This window comes from Chiloscyllium punctatum, chromosome 41 (assembly GCF_047496795.1).
Source record: "Chiloscyllium punctatum isolate Juve2018m chromosome 41, sChiPun1.3, whole genome shotgun sequence".
NCBI lineage: Eukaryota > Metazoa > Chordata > Chondrichthyes > Orectolobiformes > Hemiscylliidae > Chiloscyllium > Chiloscyllium punctatum.
Genome location: NC_092779.1, coordinates 51392547 through 51414429, shown reverse-complemented (window position 1 = coordinate 51414429; position 21883 = coordinate 51392547). Strand labels below are relative to the sequence as shown.

At 38.6% G+C, this 21883-nt stretch overlaps 1 protein-coding gene across 3 annotated transcripts in view; it reads left to right on the top strand.

Moving 5' to 3' along the window:
• The window catches only part of mboat1 (membrane bound O-acyltransferase domain containing 1), a 123159-nt gene that overhangs the window by 51352 nt on the left and 49924 nt on the right, over window positions 1–21883 (top strand). For all 3 annotated transcript variants that reach the window (XR_011955060.1, XM_072560910.1, XM_072560909.1), the window contains 3 exons: window positions 613–690; window positions 4201–4296; window positions 15050–15105. Coding sequence is in view for 2 of the 3 variants with exons in the window: in XM_072560910.1 (XP_072417011.1) it covers window positions 613–690; window positions 4201–4296; window positions 15050–15105 (230 nt within the window). In the remaining variant the exon portion in view is untranslated. The remainder of the gene's footprint in view (window positions 1–612; window positions 691–4200; window positions 4297–15049; window positions 15106–21883) is intronic.

Below are 21883 nucleotides of genomic sequence, written 5' to 3'. Positions count from 1 at the left end.
TTGATCTTGCCTACATGTGCCTCCAGACCCACTGCAGTGTGATTGACTCTTAACTGCCCTAACTAACCACTCAATTCAAGAGCAATTAGGACAAGGAACAAATGTTGGCTTTGCCATGCTGCCCATATCCTCTGAAAGTCTGAAAAAAAATTAGAGTTAGGATTTAAAAGAAAGTAGTGAGAGGCTGTGTAATTCTCTGCCAAAGTACACGATTGAAGCATGGATCATGTTAACATTTAAAAGCTCATGTTAAATAGGTGAAGGAAAGGAGAATAACTGTTCATATAAAAGGTTAGAACTACATCTGCCTTGAAGGGAATTCAGAGTCCTGGGCGAAGTTATCTGCTTCTGTGTTTTTGTTCGTATATATTCAGTATTTATTCAATAATGACATTAAGGAATATCAAAACTAGGAGAGTAAATGAATTTAAGATCCTGGTCAGCCATGATCTAATTTAATGGCAGAAAGAACTTGGAGCTCTATGGATCTGTTATTATACCTGTTTTCCAAAATGCAAATGAAGTAATGGTTGTTAAAATGTGAAGAGCAATTATTTTCAGTTGGGCTTAGAAATCATGTGTCTAATCTTTGTTTTGCTGTTCTTTCTCCAGGTACTCATTACACATTTTTATAGAAGTTTCTTTGTGCTACTGCATTATGATAACAGCGAACGTCTCAAACATTCACAGGTATAGAACCCAATATGTGTAATGTTTTCTGAAGAAAAGGCATCAACTTGGAAATACTGCTGAGGTTTTAAATAAATTTGAAAATTTAAGATAGACACATTTTGGATTTAATTATTTGTTTAAAATAAACCACATTTTCCTTACTTAACGTATAGACCATAAATCTGTTTTCGAGGGGTTGTGTTGGTCCTGTGATCTGCTCTTTAGACCAGAATTGCACACAATGTTCCAAAAGTGGCCTAACCAATATCCCGTACAGCTGCAACATGACCTCCCAACTCTAATACTCAATGCTTTGAGCAATAAAGAAAAGCATACTAAATACCTTCTTCACTATCCTATCTACCTGAGACTCCACTTTCAAGGAACAATGAACTTGAACTCCAAGGTCTCTTTGTTCAACAACACTCCGCAGGATCTTACCATTAAGTGTATAAGGAGAAAGTGAGGACTGCAGATGCTGGAGATCAGAGCTGAAAATGTGTTGCTGGAAAAGCGCCGCAGGTCAGGCAGCATCTAAGGAATAGGAGAATCGACGTTTCGGCTTATGCCCGAAACATTGATTCTCCTGTTCCTTGGATGCTGATTAAGTGTATAAGCCCTGCCCTGATTTGCCTTTCCAAACTGCAGCACTTCACATTTATCTAAATTAAACTCCATCTGCCACTCCTCGGCCCATTGGCCCATCTGATCAAGAACCCATTGTACGCTGAGTTAACTTTCTTTGTTGTCTATTGCACCTTCAATTTTGGTGTCATCTGTAAATTTCCTAACTATACCTCCTATGTTTGCATCCAAATCACTTATATAAATGACTAAAAGCAGTGGACCAGCACCGATCCTTGTGGCACTCCACTGGTCACAGGCCTCCAGTTTGAAAAGCAATCCTCCACCACCACCCTCTGTCTTCTATCTTCAAGCTAGTTCTGTATCCAAATGGCAAGTTCTCCCAGTATTCCATATGATCTAATCTTACTAACCAGTCTGTCATGAGGAACCTTGTTAAACACTTTACTGAAGTCACTGTAAGATCCTGTTCACCGCTCTGCCTTCATCAATCCTCCTCATTACTTCTTCAAAAAACTCAATCAAGTTAGTGAGACATGATTTCCTGTGCACAAAGCCATATTGATTAACCCAAATCTGTCCTTGGCTATCCAAATATATGTAAATCCTGTCCTTCAGGATTCCCTCCAATAATTTGCCCACCACCGATGTCAGGCTCACCGGCCAATGGTTCCCTGGCTTTTTCTTAGCACCTTTCTAAAATAATGGCACCACATTAGCCAACCTCCAGTCTTCCGGCACCTCACCTGTGACTGTCAGTGAGGGGCCCAGCAATCACTTCCCTGGCTTCCGACAGAATCTTAGGGTACACCTGAACAGGTCATGGGGATTTATCCACCTTTTGTTGTTTCAAGACATCCAGCACTTCCTCTTCTGTAATATGGACATTTTTCAAGATGTCACCATCTATTTCCCCACATTCAGTAGTTTCCATGTCCTTCGCCACAATAAGCACTGATGCAAAACACTCCTTTGGGATCTCCCTATCTCCTGCCTTTCCACACATAAACTGCCTTGCTGATCTTTGACTGGTCCAATTCTCTCCCTAGTTACCCTTTTTGTTCTTGATGTATTCATAAAATCCCTGTGGACTCTCCTTAATTCCATTTGCCAAATTCTATCTCATGTCCCCTTTTTGCCCTCCTGATTTCCCCCTTCAGTATACTCCTACTGCCATTGTAGTCTCCCAAGGAATCGCTCAATCTCTGCTGTCTAAACCTGACACATTCTTCCTTCTTTTTCTTGACCAAAACCTCTATGTCATTAGTCATCCAGCATTCCCTGCATCTGCCAGCCTTTCCTTTCACCCTAATAGGAACATACTGTCTCTGAGCTTTTGTTATCTCATTTTTGAAGGCTTTCCATTTTCCAGCTGTCCCTTTCCTGCGAACATCTGCCTCCAATCAGCTTTCGAAAGTTCTTAACTAATACCATCAAAATTGGCCTTCCTCCAGTTTAGAATTCTGCGGTTAGATCCTGTCTATCCTTTTCAATTTTTAAACTAATAGAATTATGGTTGCCCAAAGTGCTTCCCCACTGACATCTCAATCTTGCTTTGAGTCACACACCATCCTGATTTGGAGTTCTAACTTTATTGCTTTACTGCTACTGGGTCAAAATCCTGGAATTCTCTCCTAACAGTACCGTGAGTGACCCTGCGCCTGAAGGACTACAGTGGTTACAGTAGGCAGCTGACCATCATCTGTGATGCTGCCAGACCTGCTGAGCTTCTCCAGCATTTTCTGCTTTTATTTAAGATCATTAGCCTTTGCAGTATTTTACTATTATAGTGCCATAAAAACATTCTTTTAGCATTGGTACTGTTTTTGAAACAAGAACACAGCACACAGGGAAATTAGAGTTAAGTAATAAATGCTGGCCTACTCAGCAATATCTGCATGTTTTTAATGGATTTCCTTCACTCTGGTGGATCTGACTTATCTTTTTTTTAACAAACAAATATTTGCCTTCCCTAGCTTAAAAAATTGTATACATTTGGCTGAATCCTTGCCTTTTTGTTGAGTTACACTACTGCACGTACATATTTCCTCAATCCCATGCCTCTGTATTTTGTGCAATATCCTACCATGGGGAACTTTATCAAATGCCTTACTGAAATCCATAGACACCACATTAACCACTTTACCCTCATCCACCTGTCTGATCACCTTCTCAAAGAATTTGATAAGGTTTGTGAGGCAAGACCTACCCTTCACAAAACAGTGTTGACTATCCCTAATCAACTTATTCCTTTCTAAATGATTATAAATCCTATTTCTTATAATCTCACTGCCTTTCCCTTTCACATCCTTACCTCTTCCCATCCTCTACATTAATTTCATTATCTTGACCTTTGACCTTTGCTTGATCTGAACAAATCAAATTAAAATTGACTTTGTGTTTTAATTTGCAATAGACTGACTAGTACATACATAAGGTGAGGTGTATATCTGCAAGTTTGCATATTCAATGGTGTAAAAGTTGGTGAAGTAATGATATTAAAACTATTTAAGCTTAGTGCATGTCCAAACATTTGCAAAATGTATTAACACCCTGCTGACTCGGAGTTGTACACTGTCCCAGTGATAGTCTGTGTCATATAGACCAAGATGACCTGAATTGTAGTTGAAGGCTCAGTGGTTGAAGAGGCTACTCAAGTTGGCTTCAGCAACCCTGAGTTTAGGATGAAAAAAAATCAGTTTGGGATTTTTACTCCTGGTGACACCTGCTGCAGTGGGTTTCTGTAACTTGGCATTTGTCCATCCCTGCTTTTCATCATCTACCATTATGCTTTCTGCCATAAAGACTTTGAGTAATTTCAGACTCTCCACTTTTCCCTCCTCCTCTAACAATTTCCTCAAAAACCACCTTTCCCAATAATTTATTTTTATTATATGTGACATCATAATAATTTCAGTACATTTGTGTTTCTTGTTCTTTTAGATATTCATTTGTAGCAGCAATGGGCTATCTCACACTGTGTCAAATTAGCAGAGTATATATCTTTAATTATGGACTGTTGGCCACAGATTTCTCTGGGTGAGTTTGTTTTTAGATATTTCTCAGTTGTAATTTAGTGTCTAAATTTGAAAGTGACCTTTTAAGGAAGGACACTAAAGGAGCATAAGGAGTGTAATTATTTACTTGGATAAATATAAGGAAATTACCATATACCCTTTGTTTTTGTGACAGTGTTGAGGTACTTAAGCAAACTCTAATATTTTCTTTTGTGGAATGGAATATCTGTTTTCTAGTTTATTCTTGGGATTTTGTTTTCCCTGTTGAATTTGCAGAGTGCTTTCTATCTGGTGTTGAAGTTAAGGGAGAATAAAAGTTTTCTTCATTTGTATTACTGCACTGCTCAGTACAATACCTCTGTCCTCAGTGTCAGTGTTGTAATATGAAGGCACCATGATGAAATGACAACTTCCCTAGATTATTTTACTAGGATCTTTCAGAGCTTGTGGCAGCTATCAATGCTATCATAATTAGTGTTGGGTGCCATTTTCTTATCTGGCTCATTTGCTGATATATCAGGATATCCCCTGGCCAGAAGTGAAAGAAAAAATATGACTTCTGATTTTCGAAGGATTGGAAAATTCTGTTTCTAGTGTTGTGGAATGTGCACCTCCGTGTAAAGATTTGGTGGATTTTACAATATAGGGAGCTCCAGAGTTTTCTATTAGAATATATCTATTCAGCGAGAGAATTGAGATGTGTTAATAATATTGGCATGAATCTGACTAGACTATGTGGATGTAGATGTACTATTGAAGGATGTTTTGCTGTAGTATTATATATTTGCGTGTGTGTGTGTGAGATAATGGAGCAAATGTCTACAGTACACTCTAAACTGTGTGGGTGCATGGTTATGCAGCAGATAGATATGTGCGCATAGAATAAGCAGGCCCTATGTATGCAGTGGTTCCTTTAAGATGCATGAAAGCATGCCAGTTTTAAGAAGAAACATGTAGTACTGCAAACTGGCTGTGAAATACAAAATGTTATTAGACGGAACATTGCAGCAGAGGATTCTCCATGCTCTAACACCCCCACTGTTAAATAGAATAATGTTGTCCCTTTTATGTCAGTATGTCTTTGAAGTGCATTTTTAATTGGCATCAACGAATAAACCATCTGCTTTCTGTGTCTTTTAATCCTTGCCTTTTAATCCTGTCCAAAAGTATCAATTAAAACACATGCCCTGATTTTGCCAGACCTGCTGAGTTTCTGTTTCAGTTTCTGTTATTGTCCTGATTTTTGTTCCTGAGTTGGGAGAAATCTTGATTCTGTGAACCTGGCCTTTAAAATGGCTGCTTGCAGTTTTGATTCTTGGTTCAGCAGGCCATGGTGGATTGGGAGTCAGGCCAGGCAACTGAAGAAACCTTACATGAGTCAAACTGAATGTTTCCCTTGGAAATCCAGTGTTGTGTTCAAAGTTTGTAAGTAAGGAATAAAACAGAAAACATCCCTTCTGCTCTTACCCCTCATTCCCCTTACACTCCATGCCCAATCTCTGCCACACTGCATTTCTACACATGCTTATGGCCCTCATGTTCCTTGTGCCACTCTTTGACCATTCCACCTCCTGCACCCCAGATATCTTTGGCCAATTTACTGGAACTTCAGCCTTCCAAATGGGTAGCCTGGCTGTCCGAGAACAAAATGCACTGAGAATAAGCCTGGCCTTACTGAGTTGAATGTCCACCTTCTGAGATCTAAATACCAAAAACTGCAAAATTCGATTTCATCGAAGCATCTCATCATTTAAATGGTCAGCTGCCTCCTGGGGTTCTGTATGCCTGCTCCTAATTCCTCACCTGCAATGAATGCCATGTTTGGGATGTGCCTTAGCATTCTCAACTCCTGGTGTTGTCACCGCAATGGAGATGCTCTCTGTTGTGGTAGAAATCTGCAGATCTTTGGCCATTCTCAGGGTGCTGGAAGTTATACATTTGAATACCAGTTAACAAAGAATACCAGGATGAAAACAAGCCTTCATCTCGTTTCTTTTAAAGGTCAATTGGATTAAAGGCCAGTAGTACCAGGAAAGTTCAAGATGGGGCTTCCTGTGTTTCTACCTTCCTGTACAGCATACAGTTCTTTCAAATGGAATCAAATGGTTATCCTGCTTCTACCAGTGCAGCTTTGGGCTATCCTCAGGGTATGCAAATTGTGTAGTTTCACTGATCAGTCAATATTTCATTTGGAGGAACCACCCAGCTTCTATTATTTATCTCTCTTCACATCACTCCAACGAAAAATCAGAATTGTTCTGTGCTGCAGGATGTCCATATATTTATACGCTGTAGTTCTGTAGTTATATAAATTGACCAAATTTTTATCAGAGACAGTAAACTATACCGTAATAATTGGCAGTAGTTCTATATTGAAAAATTCCACAGGCCAGTGTCCGATCACCAAGTGACCCTTTACTTATATGTGGAGAGTCCTTGATACTAATCCAGCTACCTCGGAGCCAGCTCTGAGTGAACCGGATGTCTGACACTCTTGTTTTGTATCTGTCAGCCAGGGTTCCCTGACTGGGGCTGTTAATTTGGTCAGTCAGGAAACTCATGTTCTATGAGGTCCACCTGGCTGATCCCGTTACAATCATTTCATATATGAGGAAATCAGAATTGTCTATCATCCTCTGCTTTGTGAAAGTGTTTTACTGTGAAGTGAAAGAGAGGGTGAGAAAAGTAAAAACAGATGATTAACTGAATTTTGAACCGTGGAAAGAGAGCTGTGAAAGTTTGCTCCAAAATTTATAGGGCTTTTCATTACAAGAATTAAGTATGATCTTTATTTTTGTAGGAGAAAAACTTTAGATTGAACTAATGGCTTATGAAACAATAGTTCCATCAATCGTGTTCAAGGTTTTGGCTGCTGAAGATACATTGCCCCAGAGACTCCGCCTTGGTTGCCACATTTGATGTACTCTTAAATCTCTTCAATAAATAAATACTTTAAAATTCTCTTGTTTATTCATCTCAAGTTTGTCAATTGTGAGAGTACAGTGCTTTGGCCAGTGGTCCTTTAACTTCTTGGTGATGCTTTGTCATAAACCTGAGCATACCTGTAAATATTCCCTCTGTGAAAGGACTTTGAAACCTACGCTATATATGTTAGATGCTGTTCTGGCTTTACATAACAAGTATGGTGAGGTATTGCTTAGAAAAACAAGTTTGTTTAAACATGGCTATAAGCCTTTGGTGCTGTTATCATCTATATATGACTGTATTAGTTTTCAATTTGCAGTGCTGCCACTGAGCCATATGTTGATTTAACAGTGTCTAATGAGGTATTTGAACTGCCTTAGGGGCTGAAAATGAAAAGCATGTTCCGCAGTTTTAGGTATCCTGATGCGGAATTAAAGTATTGTTATCTCTCTAGGTCAGTCCATTTGGGTTAAGGTTGCACAGTCTGCGCTGAACCTGAATTCTCCCAGTCCAAGCCAAATGTTTCCTGTGTTATCTAGGACTCTACAAATTTATTGTGAGGGATAGTTTGTTTCCCTGGTTGACCTTCATAGTTTCTTCAGGGCAGTAATTGTTATTTATGTTTGATCCAAGTTGATAGACTATTTTACTGTAATGCATTACATCCCAATTTTTTCTCAAATATATTTAGAAATATTTTATTGATCACCCCCAACTGACCTTCTGTCACCTTAACTTGTGAAACCAGGGACATTTTTTTTGCTCTACTTCCAGCCTATCTGCTTGCCTGACGTGAAGAATGAAACCTGGAAACCTTTTATTTGTTCATAGGATGTGTGTGTATCACTGGAAAAGCACAGCCAGCATCCGAGGAGCAGGAGAGTTGACGTTTTAAGCGTATGCTCTTCATCAGAGCTTATGGTCAAAACGTTGATTCTTCTGCTCCTTGGATACTGCCTGACCAGCTGTACTTTTCCAGCACCATACTCTTTGCCTCTGCCTCTGATCACCAGCATCTGCAGTCCTCACTTTCTCTTGTGTATGTATCACTGGCACCCCAGCATTTATTGCCAACTTCTAACTGTCCTTGAGAAGATGGTGAGTGGTTGCTTTCTTGAACTATAGCACTCCATATGAAGTGATTATATCCACAGTCAAGCACTTGTGTAGCACAAATGTTACTTTCCACTTATTGGTCCATGCTTGAACATTGTTCAAGTCTTACTGCATGCAGATACAGACTATTTCAGTGTCTAAAGAGTTGAGAATGCTGAACACAGTGTAATTACCAGCAAAAAATTCCCAACTTCTGACCTTTATAATGGAATGAAGGTCATTGTTGAAGCAGCTAAAGATAGTTGCTCCTAGGATACTGCCCTGAGGAACTCCGGTAGCAATGTCCTGGTGCTGAGATCTTTGGTTTCTAACAACTACAGTCATCTTCCTTTGTGCCAGATAGAAATCCAGTCAGCAAACTGTTCTTCCCTGATTCACACTGACTCCAGTTTTTCTAGGGCTCTGTGAAGCTATACTCTGCCTGAAGCATCAATTCTCCTCCTCTGATGCTGCCTGACCAGCTGTGCTTTTCCAGCACCATACTCTTCGACTCTGTCAATATTGCCTTGATGCTAAAAGCTGTCCTTCTTCCCTCACTTCTATTAGTGAGGTCTTTTGTCAATGTTTTACTAAAGCTGTGATGAGGTCAGAAGCTGAGTGCTCAACAAAAGCATTATTTAAGGAGATTAATGCTGTGTAAATCTGCTGATTGCACTGTCAACATCCCTTTCCATTACCTTGCTGATTAGATGTATATCAATGGAGCAGTAGTTGATTGATTAGATTTGAACTGCTCTTTGTAACAGCACATACCTGGACAATTTACCAAATTGTTGGATAGATGACAGTGTTGTAGCTGTTGTGGAACAGAAGACTAGTTCTAGTGCAACGGCGTTGAATACGACAGCTGGGATGGTGTTGGGGCCCTAGTTTTTGCTGCATCCATTACAGTCAGCTGTTTTGTTTTGTGTGCAGTAATTTGAATTAATGAAGTCTATTGCCAGTAATCCTGTGGACTCAGGAGAGGTCAAGATAGATGATCAATTTGGTGTTGCTGGGCGAAGATGATTGCAGATGCTTCAGCCTTGTCTTTTGCACTGTTTTACTGGTACTCCTCCATCATTGAGGACAGGGATGTTTGTGGAGTCATCTTCTCCAGTTAATTGTTCAATTGTCCACCACAATTCACATCTAGATACAGCAGGACTTCACAACTTCAATCTGATCCATGGAAGAGGGTACTGATTGGGAATGATCAGCCATTATCATATTGAATGGCGGTGCAGGCTAGAAGGGCTGAATGGCCTACTCCTGCACCTATTGTCTATTGTTTATTGTGGAATCACTTTGCATCGTTTCTCACATGTTGCTTTCATGGACACTGAGGTTGGCCATGTTGAGTCATTGTATGTCCCTTCTACCCTCAGTGCTGCTTCCAAATGGTGTTCAACTTAGAGGAGTATTGATTCATGGGAAAGGGCAGTAGGTGGTGATGGGCAGGTGATTTTCCTATGTAGGTTTGACCTAGTGCTGTGGAACTTAATGGGGCCTGGATCAATGCTGAGTACTTCTAGAGTCCCTTCCAGCCAACTGCATACCACTGTGTTGCCACCTCTAATGGGTCTAATCCTTCAACTGGGACAGGGCATAGCCAGTAGCCTGTATAATATGGTGAATCTGTGTTATATTCATCCCACTGTGGCAGTTTGAGAGCTTGGATTCATGTTTAAAATTTTGGAATAAACTGACGGAAGTGAGCAAAAATTTATGCATTGTGATTAAAAACCTAGTCGATTCTTATATGTTTTTTTTAGGTTCAGAAATCTGCCATCTTTGCCTGGTTGAACTATATGTGACTCCATACTACACCATACTGATTGACTTTTAAATGTCCTTTGAAGTAACATACAAAGCCACTAAGTTATTAGAACTGTTGTGATTTGAGAAGACGACTCATCACCAAATCTTTCACATGGCAAAACAAATTATTTGATATTAGACTTCCAGTTGCATGTACCAACAGACATAGGGAATAGTGCTTTTGTTTGCCACAGGTGCACCACTTATATAAAAGATAGATGCTGTTATTGCAGGGTGGGGGAGGAGTGTGGGTGGTTTTGTCATTGGATATAATCTATCCCAGGCCTATACCAGCTATCACTCTGAAAACTATTGGAGATTTATCATTTTTCGCAGGTTTTGAGTTCATTTATGAGGTAAATTTTAAGGTGAAATTTTGTGCATATTTTTCAATGAACAGAAATGCTTTCATGTGCCTTTAATGAATAAAATTGTATAGATTTTTAAAATGTATTTTCATGAAGTGGTATGCAGAGGATTGGGGTGACTTTGTATACTTTCATTGTGCACTCATCGTATACTCCAAGACATCAGCCAGCTACTGGACGACTCCATGTTCTTGCTAAAGAGAATTCATCCTGTCACCAGTTCAGTTTATGCAAAGTTAAAAATCTCACAACACCAGGTTATAGTCCAACAGATTTAATTGGCAGCATTAGCTTTCGGAGCGCTGCTCCTTCATCAGGTGGTTTATGCAATGCTGAGTTGTTATGAACCAAGTCTTGAGTAAAAATCAGAAGGAATAATCTAGTCTCATTCCTTCTGGGTAAAAATAGAACTATTTTCCTTTTAGGATAGTCCTATTGTGAAACTGAGTACAGTTTGTGATTCCTCATCTAATTCCCTACTTTCTGAAACTTCCGCACAGCTTCTGCCTTCCTTAAGAATTTGGTTATTTCACTTGTGGTTTTTTTTCAAAGACCAACCTGGTCTAATGTAAAATATAGTGAGGAATAATTATTATCGAGTATGTGAATATGCAACCATTGTTTTCATCTTAAAAATGATTGTCATGGTTATTTTCACTCTTCATTCCAATCATTGGACTTTCTGTTTTGTGAAGTCTTTCTTGTATTTTTTACATTATCCTGTGCTCTGTTTCTTTTCCTTTATGCTCAGTGGATTCTTGTGGTGAGTTGTTTATTCTTCTCATAGTTACTATATTATTTGCATGAAGTCTTGGTGTGCTCTATAACGTACCATGTTAGCTGTAACATAACTGAATATTTACTGAATTCCATTGTAACCCAGTAATAATTGTTTTAGAATATACTGTGTAAATATGCTGGAGGTTTGGTTAACTTCAGTAAGATTCTCATGAGTACATGTGACTGCAGGTTATTTATTTATCACTGCTCAATGGCTTACTGCAAATGCACAAGAAAGCTGCTGCCTAATAGTGGGCTGAAAATTGAGGAAAATACTGAAACTGTACAACATTTTTATTGGCAAGGCAATATTTATTATCCATCCCTAGTTTCAGTGAGGGTGTGTTAAGAGTCAACCACATGGTTATTCACAGGTCAGGCATGAACTTGGAGTGGATGGGTGATGTCTCTAGCAGAATTAGGTGAAGTAGGATGAATATGGGTCACTCTGGATGATTTTGTCAGGTTCTTATCTTGATCTTATCAGTGCTTCAGTGGCCTTGAAGAGCTAGTTTGTTTCCACTGTCCTGCGACTGGTGGGTACCACAAGGAGTGTTTGGTGCACAAAAAATAATAAAACTATGATTTACATTTACAACTTGCTGCCTTTATTAGACTTTGTGTGAGTTTAGATTAGTTGTTCTTTCGTGCAAGGGGATATTTGTAGATTTGTTTTTTTGTTGTTGGTGACAGTAATGCAACCTGTATAGGTATTAGTATGACAAGTAGTTAAGCAGGTGATTGTAGTTAATTAATAGATAAAAGGGGGGGAGACAAGTGAGATTGAGGTGTGTAAAGTGCTATAAAACTGAGTGGTTCAGGGTCGCAGTGATGTGGTGGTAATGTTACTGGACTAGTAATCCAGAGCCTCAGAGTAATGGTTTGGGGACGTGGGTTCAAATCCCATCATGGCAGGTGGTGAAATTTAAATTGCATTTTTAAAAACTCTTCAATAACTCTTTATTAAAAATAAAAAAAGCCTAATGGTGATCATGTGACCAATGTCAATTGTTGCAAAAAAAAACATCTAGTTCACTCATGCCCTTTAGAGAAGGAAGCTGCTGTCCTGATCTGGTCCCAACATGTAAAACTCAGGAGTTAACAAACTCTACCCAGAAAGAAAGATGCTCTCGTTTCTACCTCAATAACTCACTTGGATCAGGATTAACAATTGGTTAACTAATATAGGCATATTGTTGAACTGGAGTCAAATGAAAGCTCAACTAACTACCTCTGAAGTATATCAGTGAGCCACTTTGGTTTATTTGACTCTTCAGCTTTGAATGAGGTGAAATTTTATCCATTGTTTCTGGGGCAGGCTCACAAGTGACCGTGATTTTATTTCTGGTGTAGTGGAATTAAAAATGTTTATTTTCATAATCTGTGGGATTGGATGTTCCCTGTACTATTTTGCAGAAATGTTAATGCTCAATGGAGTACTTTGTAAAAGTAAAATACTCTACAGATTTTCAAAACAATGGCTGTAGAGAAAGATGTGAAACCACCCTTCATTCCTTTTCCGAATGAGGTAAATTACTTTGTACTGAAATGAGACTGCAGCTCTCCAAAGTGCTGAAACACAATGCTGATTATTAAAACGTTAAGGGAACAGCTTTCTTGGACAGTCTCAGTATGCCATTTAACTGGAACTGAAAAGTTAATGCACAATCAATATGGAATTGAGTTCCTGATCTGCAGTTTTAAATGTGTGAAAGCATATTTTAAAAGAACAGGTTCCCTGTTTTCCAGATCGCTGATTTAACTTGTGGGATTAATCTGATAGTGTTTTAATTTGTATTATACTATTATAATGTGATAGTTTTTGATCCGTCTTGGTTGGAAGTAGATTTTCTCGAAACTGGGAATATGGGTGGATGTCCCAAGTTTCTTTTATGGATTCTGATATTGCTCATATTCTTCACTGTGGATCAATGAGGTAGGAAAGGATTCATTTTCTCACTCATGAGCATCTATCTACAACATGAATAACATGCAGTAGATCAAGAAATGTGAGGAAGTCTGCAACCATCTAGAGTGCAAGAAAGTCTAGGAGTGGATAAAGGCTAAATAAACCAGCTCTTTGTTTTTGCAGATCTGTCACCGTATCCGTCTGCTTGCTGTATTCCGACATTTTTTTTACAGCAACTCAATTGTTTATTCCCAGCATCTTGTTATTAACATACTTTACATTGTTGTGATTTTTGTTTTGCTGTTCCCTCTCACATACTCATGCCTCACCCACCCCCAAGCTATAATTGCTAGTCCACTTCAAATGGGGATTAATGCTTGTGCATGTCTATACTTGACATAAAACAAAGGGTAAATTCACTGCTTCATCTGAATTGAGCACCTTGTTTAATTGAGAAAAATGCACTAGAGTAGATGAAACTATTCATACGGAGATGGACCATTAAATGAATATAAGTAAGATGTAAGCTCTTAAGAAAGAGGATAATCAAAGCCAACAAACATATTCTAGCTTCTTATTGCCGAAGTAAGAGGGACTCACTCTTTTATGCGGAAAAATTGAATGCAGATCAGAAAATCTTCAAGATGATTAATGGGTTTAGACTCAAGTTTTAGGTCTTTTCCCCTTCAGTATCACTCTGCCTGTTACTGGTTTCTGAAATTCAAACATCTAATGCATCAGATCATTTTGTAGAAAGTTATTGTGGAAAGTGAAATAACGCACAACATGGCAGGCAGGATTAAAGTGAGCAGTCCTGAACAAACCAACTATATCACGAAACCTGCTGTACCAACCTCTTGTATATATTTCATGCAGCCAACTGTTTTATAAACTTGCATCCTGAATTTGTTCATTAATATTAAATCACTCATTTTACAAGTTCTCTCTGGATGCATTTGTGATTGTAGCGGAGTGCTTATTCATCATTTGATTCAATGAATGAGCTGTTGACTTACTGACACTAGCCAGTCTAGAAATCAGTTGAATCAACTATGTCTCAGATACTGTATTGTGCAACCCTTGGATGGTTCCTCTGAAAAAAGAAAGTGCATTATCAAAACAGACACAAGTGGTATGTGTTAGGAGTTATGGGGAGGGAGAGAGGAAAGAGGTATATAGATGTTTTTCAAGTTGATATTATACCTTTCAGTAATTGTATTTTAGACTTCTATAACTTGAACTCTGGTGATAGCATTCTCCAAGCATCGATGTTGTGGAAAAAATACAATAACTGAAGGGACTCAGTAAACTTGTTCAGTTCATCTAGAGTATAATGTCTAAAGTAAAACATCAGTTGCTGATTACTGGAAGGTAATTACAGGGGGTTCACACTGTTTGTTGGCCTGATATTGGTTATTTTCCTCATTTGTTCCCCAATTTTTGAGAACAATTTACAGTTTTCATTCAACATTGTTATTTTGCCTAAAATTCATTCATTAATTCTTATGGGAAGTAAATCTTGTTTTTCAATGTTTCGATATTCATTAGATTTCTCGGAAATGTACCTCCTGTGAATAGTGACGATTCAGTATGATTGGTGTCGTGTCTTGAAATTTTGGAGCTAGTAATTCTTTTAAGATTTGTCAATTCCATCCATTCATTTAAGGATAGTTAATGAAGTGAGCATTTGAAGTTGTTTTTGCATGTGCAAATAGTTCCAATTCACTAATTCTACCCTATAATGGAGCAATTCAGACTTAGATATTTAGGTGCTTTTTCTGTGCACCAGCAATTTCAGATTTTCTGGATTATTTAATATCTGTTTCTTTGTTGATTTAAAAGTAAAACAATTGAAGTTATTTTCTTTTTATTTCTAGACCCTTGATGATAGTCACTCAGAAAATCACCAGCCTTGCCTTTCAAATGCATGATGGTAAGAAGCCAATGGTAATTCTTGGCACTGATTTATATTTTTTTCACTTCTAAGCAATTGTATTGGACATAAAACATAACATTTTGTTTCACTCTGTATAGATGCTGGGTTTCTCCAGCACTTTCTGTTTTTATTTAACTCATCTGTAACATAGTTATGAATTATTTTCAGTCAACCTGTTTGGAAGTGACCTCTCTCTGACATGTGGTTCTTGAACCTGGACCTTTTTGGTCCAGAGGTAGGGACACTATCCTTATGGTACAAAAGTCCATTGTAGCAATGATATATGCTGAGGTATTTATTATGTCTGTGGTGACTTAAAACTTCTCTCGTAATATTTAATATTATCCAGCCTGTGAATGAAGCTTCTACAAACAGAAAAGATTCGCTGGGAATGCCTGTAAGATTTGGCTGCTTCCTTATCAGTTTTTGGAGGTGATGCAGCCTGTCAAAGAGGAAGTGGTGAGGGCTGGTACAAATTACAGTATTTAAAAGGCATCTGGATGGGTTTATGAATAGGAAGTGTTGAGAGGGATATGGGCCAAATGCTGGCAAATGGGATTAGATTAATTTAGGATATCTGGTCTGCATGGACAAGTTGGACCGAAGGGTCTGTTTCCATGCTGTACATCTCTATGACTCTAAAATTTTAAACTTTTAGAGAAGTGTGGAAATGTCAGTTTTATTAGTGAGGTTAAGAAAGCAGCTTAATAATTTTTAGCTTCCAGAATATTCTAGATTTTGATTCTAGGCCACTTCCATGTGACTGTCTGTCTTCAGAAAATTAAATCAGAATGATTAAAATAATTTTTTTAAATCATTGACAATATGGCTTTGAAATTGCTTAAATTTAGAAACAAATTCAATTCATATTTAACATTTATATTTTACTTGAAGCATTATTCAATGATGATGGTCTAACTGCAAGAATAAGACTGCTCTTACTTTTGGAAGCAGAGAGGTAATATTTACAAAATGTTCTGGTCTTGCATAAAACTGCAATCAAAGGAATTTACATCAATGCTTCTTCCTATGGGGTAAAAATTCATTAAACTACCAAGGTGTTAGAATCACGTAATGAGCTACACTTTATGCCAGAAGTGGTTTGAAATATTTTGAATATGAATGAATCAAACACATTCTTAATAACACCATATTACCAGCATTGAATGGTGCTGCAAAAAGAGGAATAGGGAGAGGCTGATTAGGCTTGTGCTATTTTACTTGTGCTGAGGGGTTACTTTATATTAGGGGCATGGATAGGTTGAATAGCCAAGGACTTTTCCTCATGACAGGGGAGTCCAAAGCTAGAGGGCAGAAGTTGAAGATGAGAGTCAAAAGATTTAAAAGGGATTTAAGAGGCAACATTTTCGTGCAGAGGGTGGTACACGTATGGTTTGAGTTGCCAGAGGAAATGGTGGAGGTTGGTTTGACTACAGCAATTAAAAGGCACTTGAATGGGTAATTGAATAGGAAGGGTTTAGAGGGATATGGGCCAAATGCTGTCAAATGGGACTGGATTAATTTAGGATATCTGATTGGCATGGACAAGTTGGACCAAAGGATCTGTTTCTATGCTGTACACTTCTATGACTCTAAGCATACAACTTGTGGACAGGTCTTTGCAGAATATTTGTCACGTGACTAATTAGCCACTAATTTCCACGCTTCTCTTCACAGACTAGACAATTTCCTCTTCTTTTACATCATAACCTTAGATCGACTAACAGGTTGCACATACCTTATGTTCGTGTTTAAACATGCTCCTAGGAAAAGGTTTAATTTGCTTAGGCCTAATGTTATTAGCAAAGTAAGAGAAAAGCAGGGCAATATAAACATAAGTCATCATGGATGAAGTATGAGATTTAGAAAGTTTAGTGCTGGTCAGATGATCAAAGTGGAAATGCTATTGAGGTGGTAAAGAGAAATAGTTAATTGGAGAAAGTAGGTGTGTTCACATATCTGGTACAGATTGGAACTAAACTCTGTCAGTGTCACGAAGACCACTTTTGAGAAAAAATAAAGTAGATGAAGGGAGAACAAGAGAAACCTCCAATAATCCATATATTTGCTGCAACCCGAGATAAAAATTCTAAAGAAAATCTAAGTCACAAAGAAACTAAGTTAACTAGGATTACAGAGTCCATCAATAGGGTAACGTGAAACAGAATTTGTATTTTAGAGATATCCATCAATGTCACAGTGCAGACCACAATGCAGAGTCGGTCATCAAATATCACATTTGACACTATCAGCGATGTTGATAGAGCAGAGTCAAGTGATTGAAATGGAAGACAATTCCCAGATAATTTAATTATAAATCTATAGAAAGGATATACACATTGGTATGAAGGAACCTGTTTTTTTTTACATATTCTGAAAGCATTGGTTGATCAAGATTTGAGCTTTTTGTTTGATTGATGTCACTGCTGTTCCTGTCTTTGGGGCCGTGTAAATGGAATTAGTTTACCCTGCAGCTGAGTTTTGAGTGTAGTTGACAGTGATGTATACTCTTTCCAATGGACAGTCATAGTTCTTTATTGCTCAGCACTATTTCCATTGATATTAACACTTAAAGCAGTCAAAATGCGGTTGTTCTTTAAATTGGGGTCAGAATGCTTGGGCTCAAGTCCAAGCTGCTCCAAAGATCTGTAATAACACATCTGAACAGGTTGACTTAAGTATATTTTCACCTGTGCCAGGCCTACATTCTGAAAGATCTGAACTGGTTGCTTAATATATCAACCTTGGAGTTTACAGGCTAGCTTTCAGTAGTCCTATCAAGTAATTACATTGATGTGTGGAGCCACTGAAACAATCATGTTAATGAGCAGGCACCACAATGTAGTCATTATAATGAGGTCGGCCAGGTGAATCTCATAGAATGAGTCCAAGCTGACAGATGAGAACAGGAGTATCAGATATCCTGTTCACTGAGAGCTGGCTCGGGACTTTCCCCATGTAAATAAAGGGTGATCTGGTGATGGGAAACTGGCCTCTGTGGAGTTATGTCAACCAACATGGTAACCCACCTGCATTGAGTTGAAGAAGCAAGGAGTAATATTCATTTGCAAACTCTGCACCTGGTTTTCAGGGCGCCATTCATTTTAGCTCCCGATGTTTTACAACAGAGCCAAATTTTAATGTGGTGGTTCTTAGTTTAAAAGTTTTATCAACAAAGGCTCAATGAATTGGATATGAGTTGAGAATGTGTTGCTGGAAAAGCACAGCAGGTCAAGCAGCATCCAAGGGGCAGGAGAATAGACGTTTCGGGCCAGAGTCTTTCATCAGGAATGAATTGGACAGTCTGCTTTCTTGAAGAGAAGAAATAGATCTTCAAAATTTAACCTGAAACAGTCCATATATAACAGAAATCCTTCTGTTTAGAGATTCTGTTCTGTTTTTATAAAGAATATTTTTGTCAGACATTTTTGGTGGAAGATTGCTGGTTTAGCTTTACTTTCTCCCCCTTCACTGCCCTTTCCGATAGGAATATCGTGCGTTGTTGCGTGATATTCCTATTGGAAAGGGCAGTGACTACCATTTTTTCAGTTCAGTGTTGGTACTGCTTTGTATATAAATGTTTATACAGACTGGTATTTTAAGAATATAAGTATGTAGAAACAATAAATATTCCTTCAGCACATCTACTTTTGGGTTTCATTTCAAGCCATAGTTGGTCATCGTTTTCACTTTTCTCCCCTAACTCACTTGTTACCCAGGTCTCTCTTGAATGCTGTTTATAAGTAATGTAATTAATTAGCAGGTTAGGCGTTTGATGGATCATGTTTTTTTCCCAACGATTTCTAACTTCACATAGAATTGTACAGCACAGAAGGAAGACTAGCCTATGCTAACTGTTTGAAAGACTACTAATTTGGACCATTCCCTTATCGTTGTCCCATGGTATATCTACATATTTTTCTATTCCTTTTTTTTGAAGTTCATATTGAATCCAATTCGTACCACACTTTCCAGCAGTACATTCCACACTGTAACTTACAGACTTTGGCTCATTTCTTTAAATTTTGGAATGTAAGCTTTCCTAGCATTTTTGGAAATTTTACACAATTTCCATGCTCCTCTTGTGCCCCATAAAGTCAGCACTGAACTATTCACAAACTGTAAATTATATATTGCAGCAGGTTTTGCAGTTTTTATGTTTTTGAATCAAGAAAAGTCCATGAGAAGGTCTGTAAGGAATGCAGCCAAAATAATATGTTACAGGCATCCAAATTACATTCATTTCATTTAATGCTTGGCCATCTTGGTGCATAATAGCGCCATCAGAGAGACAGGCTGAAGACTGTAACTGGATATATAGCAGCATCTTGTGTTTATACATCACTCTTAACAGCGCAAGAGTGTTATAAAATGAAATTTGTCATCTGTCCATATGACGTAATATTCAGGCTTGATGGAAGATTTTAAAGGGAGAGAGGTATAGATTGGTTAGGGGTGTCAGTTGCAGAGCTCACGACGTATGGAGCTTATCAAATTACAGAATTGTTACAGTGCAAAAGGAGGAGTTTGACCCATCTTGTCTGTACTGACTTTCTGAATGAGCATCATGACTTAGAACAAAGCAGTGTTTCAGCGAGTCTGAGAACACATTTGAAAAACATCATCTTGTTTGTCACTTGGGGACCTTGTAGCTTATACAGTCAAGTTCAATAACTGCAGAGCCTGATTCCATCCTTCTGTTTTTCTATAACCCATCACACACCCACTCTTGTTATGACATTCACCTGTTCTCAACTATTCTTTCTTATTCTTGGCTCTTATTATCATAAAATATTTAGTTTCTCTTCTGTCGTAGCCCACTATCCATAATCTTGTTGACCTACCCTTTTTATCTCTCCTTCTCTCTGGGCTCTATCTCCACCAATTCACTCACAACCCCCCAATCATCCACACACTTTTTCCCTTCCCCAGCCAACCTCATCTTCAGTGTAAATACTACATTATTTCTAACTTTTCGCAGTTCTGATGAAGAATCACGAGACTCAAAACATTAACTCTGCTTTCTTCCCACAGATGCTGCCAGACCTGCTGAGTTTCTCCAGCAATCTCTGTTTTTTGTGAGCATCATGAGCTCTACCACTCTGTTGCCTTTTCTACATAACCCAGACTATTGTTTCAATTTCATGCCCTCATGAATGTCTCAATTCAATCTGACTTTACCACACTTCCAAGCTCAGTTTATTAATTGATTTGGGGGTTCTTTACCTAAAATAGGCAGTCACATTTTGTAGCAATTGTGAAAGTTTATTGAGTTTGTTAAGAAGCAGCACTTTCGTTAATTAGAAAACAACTATGACAGTTGGGGTGGTTCACTCATACCAGAGGACAAATAGATTGTTGGCATAGGTTGTGTCATTACCATCCTGCTGTCTGGCCAAAGTACTAGGGAACTCTCCCCTGGGTCTTCCCCTTTGACTTTTGGTCCATTGTCCAGGAGAAAACAGTTTCCTGATGAGGACTGTCACTTACAAGTCTGCATCTGAGCACTTGTTGGTATACCCTTTTTTTAAGAGGCTGTTTGCTTACGCTTTCTCAATAAATTATCTGAATCTTTTTGGCCATTGACGATGGAGTCGCTACTTATGACATTGGATAACTGTTGTTCCCTTGCTCACCTCTACTTGGAAGTTAGTTTGAATGCCTTTCAGCAACAAAAACTTATTATTTTCCAAAACACTGCATTTGTGATATGGCAGTGTGACACTTGATAAATCTTTTATTTATACTTGTAGTGGGCTAGTTACAACTGTAACACTGTTAAATGAGGTTTAATCCTACTCAGGAAATGCTAGATATGGAATACAAAAAGTACACAGTTGTATTAAGGTCCCCAAATTCCAACATGCTGCACACCATAATCATTTGCAATGAACAAGTTTTTTCTCACTTGATGTTTGTTTATTTTGCAAATGTATTTCTACCTGTGCAGTTTTTCCCTATCTACTCTGTCCCTACTCTATTTAATCTTCTCTTAGTTCTCTCCTTGCCAAGGAAAACAGTGCCAACTTCTCTAATCTATTTGTATAATGGAAGTTACTCATTCCTGGAACCATTCTTCTACATTCTCTCCAAGGCATTTATGCCTTTCCAAAAGTATAGTGCCCGACACTATAAATATAATATCCCAGCTCAGATCTAACTAGTGTCTTATGTGAATTCAGCATAACTTCCTTGCTGTTGTACTCTACACCTCCCATTAATGAAAGAGTCAGAGAGTGTGGTGCTGGAAAAGAATAGCAGGTCAAGCAGCATCCGAGGAGCAGGAGAGTTGATGTTGGGCATTAGCCCTTTATCAGGAATGTGGAAGAAGAAGGGGGCTAAGAAATAAACAGGGGAGTGAAAGGGTGGGGCTAAGAGAAAGGTTGATTGGATGGCAATAGGTGGATGCAGGTGGAAAGTGATAGTGATAGGTTGGTGGGGAGGGTGGAGTGGATAGGTGGGAGAAAAGAAAGACAGGTCAGGTCAAGAGGGCTGTGCCGAGTTGGCAGGTTGAATCTGGGATGAGGGGGTAATGGGGAGCTTTGGAAACTGGTGAAGTCAAAGTTGATGTCATGTGGTTGTAGTATCCCGAGGCAGTAGATGAGGTGTTCTTCTACCTACCAGCAGGTGGCTTTGATTTGGCGGTGGAGTTGGCCCAGGATTTGCATGTCCTTGGAGGAATGGGAGGGGGAGTTAGCCATAGGGCAGTTGGGTTGTTTGGTGCATGCAAACCAGAGATATTCACTGAACCGCTCCACAAGTTGGCACTTGGTCT